The 13,824-nt window shown below is 43.5% G+C and overlaps 2 protein-coding genes across 16 annotated transcripts in view; one reads left to right on the top strand and one right to left on the bottom strand.

Moving 5' to 3' along the window:
* LOC137439459 (multidrug and toxin extrusion protein 1-like) overlaps nt 1-13,824 on the top strand; it is a 649,989-nt gene that overhangs the window by 222,075 nt on the left and 414,090 nt on the right. The gene's annotated exons all lie outside the window — the stretch shown is intronic.
* The window catches only part of LOC137439463 (sodium- and chloride-dependent GABA transporter ine-like), a 234,626-nt gene continuing 223,811 nt past the window's right edge, over nt 3,010-13,824 (bottom strand). For 3 of the 6 annotated variants that reach the window (XR_013621313.1, XR_013621316.1, XM_078767908.1), the window contains 2 exons: nt 13,015-13,185; nt 3,010-4,292 (listed from right to left, as the gene is read on the bottom strand). Coding sequence is in view for 2 of the 6 variants with exons in the window: in XM_078767908.1 (XP_078624034.1) it covers nt 4,167-4,292; nt 13,015-13,185 (297 nt within the window). In the remaining 4 variants the exon portion in view is untranslated. Of the gene's footprint in view, nt 4,293-13,014; nt 13,186-13,824 lie in introns of those variants that run through there. The other 3 variants (XM_078767909.1, XR_013621315.1, XR_013621318.1) reach the window with 3 other exon arrangements.

Below are 13,824 nucleotides of genomic sequence, written 5' to 3'. Positions count from 1 at the left end.
AAGTCAAGTCATAGTCACGGAGATAAGCTGGACGCTGAATATTGCGTTTTCCCCTTCCACTTTGGCCGGCCAAATTGTTATTACCGATTCCATCTCCTGGGTCATGCTGTTGTGGGGTGCAGTTATTTGGGGTGTGGGTTTTCGAGCTTTTCCCCAACTTATTTTGGCTGAGTCGTACCCACTGAGGGATGGAGTCCCCATTATATTCCCTCAGCCTCTTCCGGTGGAGGACGCGTGCCGCAACTCGCTGTCCCTGCCGCACGCGATAAATGACGTCATTATCTTGCTCATCACGAGACACGGACCCTGCCAACGATTGGCAAACTTGCGACAGAGCCCTCTCCGCCGCCTCATGTTGCTCACCCACACCAGGTCTCCCTCTTTAAACTGCTTTCCCCGGGCTTGTGTGTCGTACCTAGTTTTCATGCGCTGTCCGGAGCGCTGCAACCTGTCCTGAGCAAACTGATGTGCCTGTTCAATATCACGTTGTAGGCCTTCGACATAGTGGGGCCAGGTCTGGACGTGTTAATCGGGTGGTCCTCCGTAAATCAAATCTGGGGGGAGTCTTAGTTCTCGACCATACATCAGGAGTGCGGGTGTGCAACCGGTGGCTTCGCTCACCGCCATTCTGCATGACAGTAGAATCAGTGGTAACCCCACATCCTAGTCGGTGTGAGTATCATTCACATACATTGCCAGCTGGGTACCGAGGGTTCGATTGAAACATTCTACCATGCCATCAGATTGAGGATGGTAAGGAGTGGATCGAGTTTTCTGTATACCTAGAAGAGCGCACATTGCTCGAAAAACCTCAGACTCAAAATTGCTTCCCTGATCTGAATGTAGCTCAGAAGGGATGCCGTACCGGGTGAAGAAACCGTCCCCAAGTGCCCGCGCAACTGTATTCGCATCCATACTTGCCAATGCATAAGCCTCGGGCCACTTCGTAAAGTAGTCCATAGCGACTCGGATGTACCGGTTTCCCCAGGCGGTTTCTGGAAAGGGTCCTGTAATATCCACGGCCACTCTCTCCAGGGGTGCGCCCACTTGGTAAAATTGCAACGGGGCTAATTCTTTCCTCGAGGGGCCCTTCTTAGCAGAACATTTATCACAGTTGCGACACCAGGCCTTCACGTCTCTTTTGCAATGGATCCAATAAAAAAAATTCCGGATCTTCTTTAGCGTTTTATTTACCCCAAAGTGGCCCATTGCCTTTGGTCCGTGATAGTGCCCCAATATTTCAGACTTCTATGTTTTCAGACAGATTCAGACAATATTTCAGACAGTTGGTGTCTTCAAACTCTATGAACGACTTGCCCAGAGCAGTTCCTGCAAGACCATGAAGCCTCACGTTGCCTCCGGCCGGCTCAGACGAAACTTGATGTGGAGCACAAGCTTCTGGCTCCCTCTCCCACTTCCTCACGATCGATCCCACGTGCACCGAGATAAGCCTCCTCCACCCAAATCTCTCCTGCACCGACTGTCCCTCCAACAGGCAGCCCTCAGAGAGATTAATCAAAAATCCTCAAAAAGCTCACACAGGCCGAGTTTCTCATCAAAACTTGGACCGTACGTGCTGCGTGAGGTTTTCGCCTTTCTCCACCGATCCGACGCACTCTTCTTTCTTTCTTCCCAAAGGTTATTTCTCTATTCAATTATGTAGAGCTCCGGTGGGAGGGAGAAAGTCGATAAGGAAGATCTGTGTTTTTCTTTCAACAAAAGAATAAAAATAAAGTGAAAGGGGAGAAAAAAAGAAAAGAGCAAATGTGGTTTCAGCCGGCCCGGAATTTCACATAAGGTACACCCCAACGATCACAGCTTCTAAAAATTGCAAGCCCAGCCCCATGAGTGTTCCAATGTACCATCCTTAAACAATCCACCCCACGAGTGTAACACGTGTAGTAGCATCTCGATGTACATAAGCAAGGAAAATGTAGCTTAAGGTTGTGTTTAAATGTGCACGATATGAGGGTGGTGCTTGTGCGTAGATAGAAAGGAATTAAAGTTCAGGAAATGTGTGTAAAACCGCATGTAAACCTCCGCCGGGCGTGCTGGGCAACATTCTGCCTGGCAGAAGGAGAGGGGCAGTGCTGTCATCGTTGCATGGACGGGGGTGGAGCTCAACAGCTGGAGGAGGGGCAAGCGTTGTCCAGGGAGACGAGGAGGGAGCCGCGGGAAGAGAGTTCTTTGAGGAGAATTGAGTGAGTTTGAAGTGCTAAAAAGATGCGGGAACTGTTCTGGGAGGATTGCGCCATATATTTGAGGAGAGCTTGCTCGTTAGGAGAGTTCTCAGCCTGAGGAGAAGAATTTGAATTTGGCTGGTTGAGTGCGTTGAGGAGCTCATCAGCTCACTGTTTTGTGAGGAAAACTTGGATAGTTCTGCAGAGAATTGGGAGTGAGGAGAGCTGAAAGAAGGTCGTCCTGCCTGCCTTGGTCCTGGGCCTCTTTTTGTCTGCCTGCTGCCTGTTCATCATCCTGCTCGTCTCCTCATCTTCTCTTTGTCGTCCAGCTGTCGCCTCACCTTGTCCATCGTCCTGCCCACCTCAACACCACCTCCGTGCTCCACATTCGCGCTCCCCAATTGCCACAACAAAGATAAGTCGCCTGGTTTTGCGTCCCTTTTCCCTGTCTGTGACCGTGATTGAGAGCGAGGCGCCTTAGTTTTAATAGGATTTATTTTACCTCATTATTTTACCTTATTGCATAGGCCTATTGTGATTATTGATTTGATTTTCCCTTGTTAGACCCTATATTAATTTTTTTTTTTTAACTCCCCCCAAAAAACCCATCAAACTGAAAGAAAGAAACCTGACGTTCTTGATGCCCGAGCCGAGATCTACTGTAATCTATATACACCCCTGAGAGGATAATAACATGATCCTTCCTACTGCGCCCGCAGGGTGTGCGTGTACTTGTATTAAAATGTCAAACTGAACCGCTAACTTCGTACACAGCTGCGATTTTTGTGGAACAGTCATGGAGTTTTAGAAACAAGATGCAATCATCAAATCATCCCAATATACCTTTATTTTTCATTCCATAAGTTTATGCAAATCATCGAAAACATTTTTGACAATGAATATCTCTACTTCTTCTTCCTCTTCTATACTGGCCATAATTATTCCCATGTTCTTGTGGAGATGGCCTCGGGAAGCTTGGACTAAGTCTTTCACGAACAGGCTGATCAGGCCTGATGTTAACCTAAGGGTTCGGGCAGGAATTAGGGATTCGTTTCTTATAACAGCGACAGCTCACATATTATTCGTGAAGGATAACGTTTGACCTTTAACACCCACCAACTAATGCCAGCAGATGTGACGCCCGTTTCATGTTGATCCGAGGGACGGCACACGCATTGACGAATCAACCTACCTGTGAAATACCAGGATGGCAGTTTGTAGTTGGGCTGAGATTGAAACCCAGGCTACAGAGTTTATAGGAGAGTGTGTGTACCTCTTGGCGATCCTTCCAGCCTGCTAATTTTCTCCACTTATGTATTGCAAAATAATGACAACACAGATCATTTAACAATGTAGAATCTCCCCCAGAGTAGATAGATTACAGTAGATCTGAAAAATAGTGTGAACTCTCCCCCTGACTGACAGACAACACCATTACAATAGTTTTTCTTCATCAATGTGCGAGGCAAAACAATTACCCAATAAGTGCTGACATCCATGTTATAGATATAATGCAAAATACATTGACAGTGGTTCATGTATTTCGAAGTTGACCTGTATGATGATTGCGAACAATTCATTTAAATGTGAACTCGCAGATATCACTCAGTAACAGATAAACAATGAAGACTTCTTTTATAAGCAGTAGAGATAATAAGTGGCACAGAGAGATCGCCGACAACACAAGCACACACACAAACACACAAACACACACACACACAAACACCCTCTGGTGTCCCTTTAGGAATGGGCGAGGCTAAATAGTGCATTTTTGATTTTCTAATTTGTAGAATATTTTTAATGCCTCTCATACACGAATAACTTCATATGAAGGACAATTGATCTGATTGTTTTTGCTAACTCCAACCTGGAGAACACACTTTAACAATATGGACATTTGGTGTGGCATAACCAGTCAATTGTACAATTACAAAATGGTTTGTGCCACAATCATATTCATTAAAAAGAGGCATTTGGTGAGATGCATTATCCAGGTACTCCTCCATCGTTGTGGTGATCGACATCTTCTGGAGGTAGTTCCTGGCTTCCGAGATTAAGTTCATTGCTCTCTCTCACAGCAGAAAATGTTGGTTTAATGGACTTCACCAGACGCTGTGAATCAGAAACATAACGGTCTCAGAAAGATCATTCAGAAACTGTTGGCCAAGGAGATTCCAGTGGCATCATGATGACTACATTACAATCTATAATAATGTGTGTGTGTGTGTGTGTGTGTGTGTGTGTGTGTGTGTGTGTGTGTGTGTGTGTGTGTGTGTGTGTGTGTGTGTGTGTGTGTGTGTGTGTGTGTGTGTGTGTGTGTGTGTGTGTGTGTGTGTGTGTGTGTGTGTGTGTGTGTGTGTGTGTGTGTGTGTGTGTGTGTTAGTCAGTGTCTTCTCCATAACTCAAAAACCATGGAAGCTGGAAGACCAGAACTTTGCATGCATATTAAGGGAACTCTGAACGAGTGCAGGAATGAAAACTGGGTGTTTGGGTAAATTTAAACACCCCTTTTGAAACAAATTAGGGGGCGCACATTACAAAAAAACCCCAAAATAAGCCTGACCAAAATGGCGGCGCACCATCTTGGTCAACTATCTGTCACATCGCTGGGTTCTTATTTTATTCGGCCTGCTCAAAAATGCCTTGCGTTGGAACTCCGATCTACTCTCATGGACTAATTAAAGAATACAATTGGAACGGTCTTCAGCTTTGAGGATCGGGGCATGTGGGCTAATTAAGTGTCAAAATCTGGAGTGAATTCTGAAATTTTAATATTTACGCCAGTTTTTCTTTTTGCAGGTGGTGTTCCACTACCAATCAACTTGCTTTTGCTTGCCAAGCCAGCCGTTCCTTATCAACCGTTTTATTGGAGTGCTTGCTTGAGGTCTGAAGCGAACTGGCAAGCACTCTACAAGCGAGACAGACGACTCTTGTTTTTTACATACTCAGTTGTTTATACACTGGATCACATTATTTCACTTTTTTGGGTGATCTGCTTTCATTATATTAATATAGTTATGTGAATATACCGATAAAATATACCTCCAAAAAAACCTTCCAACGTCGAATCACAACTGATGTTTGGAACTCCTCCATGTTGGCCCAAGTTGGCAAAGCATATGCTGACATTTTGTGTGCTCTCTGTCGCTTGATATGTTTTTGAATTGAATTTCTCTAATTTCCCACTTGAATTCCACTTTTATAGAACTACAAGTATTTAGAGGTAAACATTTGTTGTTTTGTGTACTGGTCTGAATACCGGTGTGTACCCCGGTTAAGAATAGGTACACCGTATCCCTGCGTGTCATAAGAGGCGGTGGGAAGGCGGGAAGGGAGGTGGGAAGGAGTATGTACGGTTTTGAGGGAGTTCATGGGGGTTACGGATATGGTGTGAGAAATGGAGAAGGTGAAAGGATTTTGGAGTTTGCTGATGGAGCTGATTTGTTGATTTGTAATACTCGGTTCCAGAAAGAGGATAATAAGCTTGTTACATACACGTCAGGTGGGTCGACGACAACCGTTGACTACCTGCTGGTGCGTAGGCGAGATAGGGGGCACCTCCGGGACACAAAGGTGATCCCGGGGGAGGAGGCTGTTTCACAGCACCACTTGGTTGTCTGCGACATAAGGGTGAAAGGTGCGAGGAGAGCTCGGCGGGTGAAGTACCAACCGAGAATGAAGGTGTGGAGGTTGAAAGAGGTGACAGTGAGGGAGGCCTTAAAAGAGAGGCTGAGTATGGTAGAGGATGATGTGGTTGAGCTTGAACGTGGTTGGATGTCAATGAAAGGTAGTCTGTTGGGAGCCGTTGGTGAGGTATGTGGATGGACAAAAGGACCACTGAGGCACTCGGAAACATGGTGGTGGGATGATGAAGTTGGAAAGAAGATTGACGAGAAGAGGAAGATGTTCAAGGAGTGACAGAAGGCGAAGGGTACGGTATGGGAGCAGAAAGGGCAGAGCATGAAAGTTATAAGGCAGCCAAGAAGGCTGCAAAAAAAGAGGTAGCAAAGGCGCAGGAGGCATGTAGGAAAATGGTCGGAGAACGCTTGGATTCGGAAGAGGGTCAGAGAGCGGTATTCAGGATTGCAAAGCAGATTAGACCAGGGAATAAGTTATATGGCCAAACCCACCACTAATTGCAATAGAAACCATTCAAGTGTTTTTCAACTCCAAATATACTATAGAATAACAGACTAAAAGTCTCCGGAAATTGAAGTACAGGCTCATGCTTCTTTTTCTAGTTGGCCGCCAAAATTCCCGCCAAAACTGATTTTTTTTTAAATTGGCCCTATATACGCAAGTAAAAGTGCTAAAAATGTATATGAAACATCTAGACATATGTTGTTGGTGACAAGAAACCCATTTCTGACATTTTTAAACTGGTCACATATTTCAAGTTCAAAATGGCTGCCAAAATTCCCACCAAAACTGACAAATTTTAAAATTGGCCATATATACGCAAGTAATAGTGCTAAAAATATATGTGGAACACCTACATATATGTTGTTGGTAACAAGAAACCCATTTCTGACATTTTTAAACTGGTTACATATTTCAAGTTCAAAATGGCCGCCAAAATGACTGCCAAAATAACCACCAAAACTGCTAATTTTAGAATATTACCTTCTTGTCAGCAAGTAATACAGCTAAAACAGATGTGAAATACGTTGGTATATGTTATTGAATATAATCAACCCATTTCTGACATATACAAACTGTTCAATTCAAATTCAAAATGGCCGCCAAACTGTCAGTTTGCTATTGGATATTAATTTAGGTCATGACATTAGCAGCTCTTGCAGAATTCAGCACTGCACTCTGTGAAGTTTCACAAAGATTTTATGAAATTGGCACGTCCAGTGGGGTGCATCAAACCAACAATTAAGCAAAATGCTGGGCACAGCGGCGCAGGAGCAGTGTTATTATACTCGACACTAGTTTTGTACTTTCATTTTCTAGAAACATGTTAAAATATCGAGTGCACTGAATACTAAACCTCTGCTGGATACCATTACATATCATCAGAGTCACTTTCTTGATCAGGCAGAGTCACATTGGAGCAATGAAGTCCTTTACATTCTATACACACTGGAGAACATTGCAGTCCATACTTTACGCAACTGCATCTTCCTCTACAGTCTGTCTTGCAGGAACAGTTGATCGCTTGCAGGAGATACTCAGGTGCAGGCTTCAAGTTCGTTTGAACAGGAAACATCTTCCCATCGCTGATCCTCCATCCCCAATCCTCGGCACGCATATCTACCCCACTCCATTGCTGGACTTGGTGATACACATGCTGGCTATGGTACTGAGCTGCTGACGATGTGGGAGGCAAGTTGCGAGGTTTTACACAAGTTGTACTGGATGAAACCTTCTGGTGGAAGCGTTGCAGACGAAGGGCGTTCAGTCTATCGCCAGGTTTGCCATTGTACAAACAAACTAGGGCGTTTTCTCCAGCTGTCATTATGCCGTCGTGTGTGGCACATGGGTTTTTGAAGACTGCAGCTTGCTGCCGGAAATATTCATTTGACCTATTGAGTTTGTTCAGAGCCATGGGTTTCCCAATGCCGAACAACCCGGATGTAGTATCGCACCCAAGTATGGCATGCGCAAAGAGAAGGTTGTCACAAATATCTTGTCCAAGTGCCTTTTGGACCAGTTTGATGTTCCAGCATCTGGGTGGCTTCTTGGAAGTCAACTTTGGCTGAGGTCTGAAATAAATGTCAAAGGATGTCTCTGATGCCTGACCGCAGAGGAGCACAAGTAGGACGGTGTCATCTCCAATGAGGACAGAGTTCTTTCTATCTGCAGATGCAATAGTCGTTTGCACCATCAGGACGTCTGCATCAGCCTCTGCATGCAATACTTCAGTGCCATGGTGTTCAAAGTGTTCGCTGAGCAGATTTATGAATCGTTGCTTATTGGTCTTGTTGGCCAGAAAGTCTTCTCTCTTCAACAAACACACCATGTCCCCAGTAAAATGCACGGAAACACTGACACTTCCTCTGGCCCGTTTACCACGTGTAACATCTTTCGTGGTCGGGCCACCTTCATAACCATCAAATACAATGATGGAAGGGTCATATTTGCCTGCAACATACTGGACGTAACGACTACAAATGGCATTGTATGTCTCTCCACCATTCCATGGAAGTCTGTGTAAGAGAGCTCCACCATCTAGGACATACTGTACATCATTTGGTGGGTCATTTGGTAGGCTAGATGTCTTGGAAGCATCAGGAAGTTGTTTCCATATTGCATCAGCCAGTGTAGGTTTGTCGGGTGCAAGCAATACGTATCTGCAGCATGTAGATCCTGTGCGTACTCAATTCTACCTCTAACAGTGTCTGACCATGAATCATTGCGTTCATTGCATACCTGCAATATCGTTTTCTGGAAATCTATCGTTCTGACAGCGAAAACTTTATGTGTTGGTTTGTTATATTTCTGTGCATCGGAAACACCACAAAATATGCAGTTATCTTTGTAATTGAATGCCATATTTGTGGATCGACGTGCACATTGTGAACTACTTGGAGTCACAAATTGAGTCAAGACTTCGCTTTTTGTTGTCACTGGTTATGCTGTTTGGGCAAAAAAAGTTCTTCCGACATTTGACATGCACAAGTTGGCCAGGCACCGTACTTATATTTCTGTTCTGCAACTCATTAGCTTTAGCAATGCCTTGACATCCTTTTGGGCGAAATGTGGAAGTTGCCTCTCCATTGGATAAAGGTTCTTCACAGAAAATGCACTTGTCCATGATGAGCTAGTTACTCTGTGAAAGAAAAGAAAAGAACACTTTACTATTAAAGACAACAACAAAGCCAGTGTATCCAATGTATTTCATTCACTTTCATTACCTTTGAACCAATGATTCATTATATGAAGTACAAGTAATTGCTTATATTTGATTTTATCTCTAAATATATTAGTTTCATGGCCATTTTGAATTTTAAATATGTGACCAGTTTGAAAACATTTGTCAGAAATGGGTTTCTTGTTACCAACAACATATACGTAGGTGTTTCACATATATTTTTAGCACCATTACTTGTGTATATATGGCCAATTTTAAAATTTGTCAGTTTTGGAGGGAATTTTGGCAGCCATTTTTAATTTGAAATATGTGACCAGTTTAAAAATGTCAGAAATGGATTTCTTGTCACCAACAACATATGTCTAGGTGTTTCATATACATTTTTAGCACTTTTACTTGCGTATATAGGACCAATTTTAAAAAATTCAGTTTTGGCGGGAATTTTGGCGGCCAACTTGAACAATAAGCATGAGCCTGTACTTCGATTTCCCGAGACTTTTAGTATGTTATTCTATAGTATATTTGAAGTTGAAAAACACCTGAATGGTTTCTATTGCAATTAGTGGTGGGTATATCACGAAGTTCCCTGGTCTAGATAGCGAAAGAGAGGTGTGATGTGATTGGGGTGAGTTGCTTAAAGGATGAAGTGGGACAAATCGTTGTGGACCCAGATGGAATTAAAGGAAGATGGAAGAGATATATGGAAATGCTGTTGAATACAGAGAATGAATGTGATGGCAACATAGAGAGTAACCCAGTTTTAGGACCGGCAGAGAAAATAACCGAGAAGGAAGTTGAGGAAGCGATAAAAGCAATGAAGAGTAGAAAAGTGGGAGGGCCGACGGGAGTTGTGGGAGATATGTTGAAGGCAGCGGGAAATTGGGGTGTGAAGAGAATGACAGAGATCTGCAATCTGCTGGTGAAAGAAGGCCGCATTCCAGTGAATTGGGACCTGAGTGCCCTCGTCCCTCTATACAAGGGGAAAGGTGACCCTCTGGACTGTGGCTCATATCGAGCGAGAAAGTTATTGGAGCATGGAAAGAAGGTATTGGAAAGGGTGTTGGAGAGGAGGATAAGGAAGAAAGTGAAGATCGACGAAATGCAGTTTGGATTTATGCCAGGAAGAGGAACGACAGACGCGCTCTTTTTTGTGAGGCAGTTGCAGGAGAAGTTCATGGAAAAGAGGAAGAAGTTGTTTCTTGGGTTTGTTGATCTGGAGAAAGCATTAGATAGGGTTCCACGCAAAGTATTGACATGGGCATTGAGGAAGTTACGAGTGGAGGAAACCTCCCACATCCCCTCAATGAGTGCAGATTTTGAGGGAGGGGCCAAAGGGAGGCGTGGAAGTCTGGAGGAGGATGGTGGGAGGAGGGAGTTGAATGGGAGTGTGGAGGGAGGGTTGGGGTGGGAGGAGGGTGGAGGAAGGAGTGGATGAGGTAGGGTGGCAGTCTGGAGGAAGGGGCTGCAGTAGTGTGTGAGGAGGGAGGGGTGCGGAGGAGGGGGCGGGGGAGGTGGGAAGAGAGAGCGGGAAGGGGTTGTGGGAGGGGATTGGAGTGTTTTTAATTGAACAATAAAATGATGCACGCACAAGTGAACTTGACAGTTGGAAAGTAAGACCGAGGTTATCATGCTGCATGAAGCTCTTCCATGTTTGTCCGAAGTAGTCTCCTCAACATAATATTGTTCTAAAGACTCGGCCTTGCCTTCGATGCTTTTATATATCGTAATATCATGTCATCTATCTACTGATTGGTCAATTTAAATTGACACAAAGGATGATGACACCGATGTCATGTTTGGTAATGTAAATGAGAAATCCAGTTTACTAGTGTAGTTACTTCCTGGCACCAGATGTGATACCATGTGCTCTGTGGTGTTCAAGGGTATACAGTCACGTGAAAAAGTAAGTACACCCCATGAAATGTTTTTTAAAATCTTTTTAACATAGGTGGACATATCAATATTTGCTCTTCATTTAAACAGTATCTATAGATAAAGGTGATCTAATCTAATTGAACAAAAAACAATGAAGAATTGACTTTGCAATAATTTATTCAACAAAAAATTAACAGCGATGCCATTTCCTTCTGTGGAAAAAGTAAGTACACCCTTGGCTCCAATAGGTGGTATTGCCCCCTTTGGCAGAAACAAACTCAAGTAGGCGTTTCTTATAACTGTCTACCAGTCTCTGACATCGACAGGGAGAAATTTTTGCCCACTCCTCCATGCAGAATTATTTCAGCTGTGCGAGGTTTGAGGGGTTTCTTGCATGCACAGCTCTTTTCAAATCCCCCCCCCCCCCAACATCTCGATGGGATTTAGATCCGGGCTTTGACTTGGCCATTCCAGAACCCTCCATTTCTTTCTTTTCAGCCATTCATTGGTGGATTTACTGGTATGTTTAGGGTCATTGTCATGTTGCAAGGTCCACCCTCGGTTGAGCTTCAACTTTCCGACAGACGGCCTCACATTATCCTCAAACACCCTCTGGTGCAATGAAGAATTCATCATGGATTCTATGATGGTGAGCTGCCCAGGCCCTGATGCAGCAAAGCTGCCCCAAACCATAACATTTCACCACCATGCTTTACAGTTGGTATCCGGTTCTTGTGGTCAAATGTTGTCTTTGGTTTTCGCCAAACATGTCTTCTGGTACTGTGGCCAAATAGCCCTACCTTTGACTCATCTGTCCAGAGCACATTGTTCCAGAAGTGCTGGTCTTTGCCTCGGTGTTCATTGGCAAACTTTAGTCTTGCCCTGATATTCTTTCTGGACAGCAAAGGTTTCCTCCTGGCACAACTCCCATGTAGATCAAATTTGTGCAGCCTTTTTCTAATGGTAGACTCGTGCACTTTGACATCAACAGTGGCAAGAGCTACCTGTAGGTCCCGTGATGACATTCTGGGGTTCTTAGAGACTTCTTTCAGCATCTTGCGGTCTACTCTTGGGCTGAACTTGCTGGGGCGGCCTGGCCTGAACAAGTTGGCAGTTGTTTGGAATCTTCTCCACTTGAAGATGTTCTTCTGGACAGTCGAATGATTGATTTCAAATTGTTTGGAGATCTTTTTAAATCCCTTCCCAGACTTGTAGGCATCTATAAACTTCTTTCTGAAGGCCTCCGAGAGCTCTTTTGATCTAGGCATGGTGACGCCGCACACTTCAACAACAAAGAGCAAACCAAACTAAATGTCTGAGGTTTAAATAAGACAGGTTCCTCCAAGATCCTCTCTAACGATGTTCTAATCATTTGCACCTGAGCTGGTGCACCTGATTCAAATTTTAGGTATTTGAAGTGGTGATAAATGTAGGGGTGTACTTACTTTTTCGACATGCGAAATTTGCATTTATGTTTATTTAAATTATACAATGGACTACAATATGTAAATGTTTCATGATATTTGTTATATTGTATCACCTTTATCTATCAATATTGTTGAAATGAAGATCAAATAGCTGTATGTTCAAATATGTTGAAAAAGTCAAAATTTTACTTGGGGTGTACTTACTTTTTCACGTGACTGTGCAGGTTCAGCTGCAAGCTTTTTATTCTCAGCTATTGTTTTGTTTCTGACGATGCCTGAAGATAGAAACGTCGTGTAAACTTGGAACACCCTGCGGACGAGGTCTCGGGCCAGGATTCACGTGTTTTATTTTGTCTGACTGTGCATCCTGCAGGCCTTTGAGTAAAGGTGCACGTGGATTGTTTTGGATGAGCTTTACGAGACTGATCTTCAGGTTGAAGTACACTTCACCATGTAATTTGGTCTTTGTAAGAATGTTTGTGTTTTTTATTTTTCAAAAGTGTTTATGTCTCAATAGAGAACCAACAACTCCTTTTATGACTACATACGCACTTTGCACTTTGAAACGCATTAACATGGCTTTGTCATTTGTGTTATCATGGATTTTAGTGTTCAAGATATAAACATACATGTGTTTATTTTTGTGTAATATATATTTTATGCACATGCAAATGTACTTTTTCCTTGTTTCATTCATCTTGCTGTGGATTACCTGCCAGAAGGTGCCAGTAGTTCTGGTGAGCGTATGAACCATTCCTAATGGGATCCAAATGAGGATGAAGATGGTTGTCATCCACCCCAGAAACGCCGACGCCCATGAAGGGTAAGTGTATTCTCCATAGTGAACGGTCTTGTAAAGAATGATTTTAGAAAGGATTATTGCCTGCAGGAATCCAGGAAAATAAGTTATTATTTCAAACCTCTCACCAAACTCCAATAATTTTTAATTTTTCAATCACATCACATCAACGACATATTCCCTTTCTCAGATCTGCACCTTTCTCATTTTGGAACAATGCCCTAATCTCAAATACCAATGGAACAATACCCCAATGCTCAAATCAAAGCTTTGAAGCGGAAGGCCTTTGGGCCTCAATCTGGCAGAAAGGTGTTGAAGAATACTGTATTGTTTTCATGTTTCCAAGATCTTGGCTTTTGGAAGAGTAAATTTGCAGCATTAAGATGCAAATACGATACCCCAGGGTTACTTATGATATCTTGGAATATTTTCATCATATTTATTGTAAACAGCCATTATTCTCATCTTTCCTCACAACTAAGGTCGTCCTGACGTAGGCTACTTGCATGACCACTCCGAAAACGTTTCCATAGCTGAAATTGTACTCTGGACAGACTTTGATTGCATTGCAAGATGTTGCTGAAGGGCTGCTTAACAACAACACAACAACAGGCATTTTAAGGCCATTTTCCCTGCAAAAGTGGGGGTTAGCCTTGCGGTCTCCATGACAATCTTCTCCATTTTGCCCTATTTTCTGCATCTCCCCTTGTTAACCCCCTTGCC

The sequence above is a fragment of the Myxine glutinosa genome, chromosome 14 (assembly GCF_964187855.1).
Source record: "Myxine glutinosa chromosome 14, kmMyxGlut1.1, whole genome shotgun sequence".
Taxonomy (NCBI): Eukaryota; Metazoa; Chordata; class Myxini; order Myxiniformes; family Myxinidae; genus Myxine; species Myxine glutinosa.
Note: the sequence above shows the minus strand (reverse complement) of the source record. Positions and strands in the feature narration are given on the sequence as shown.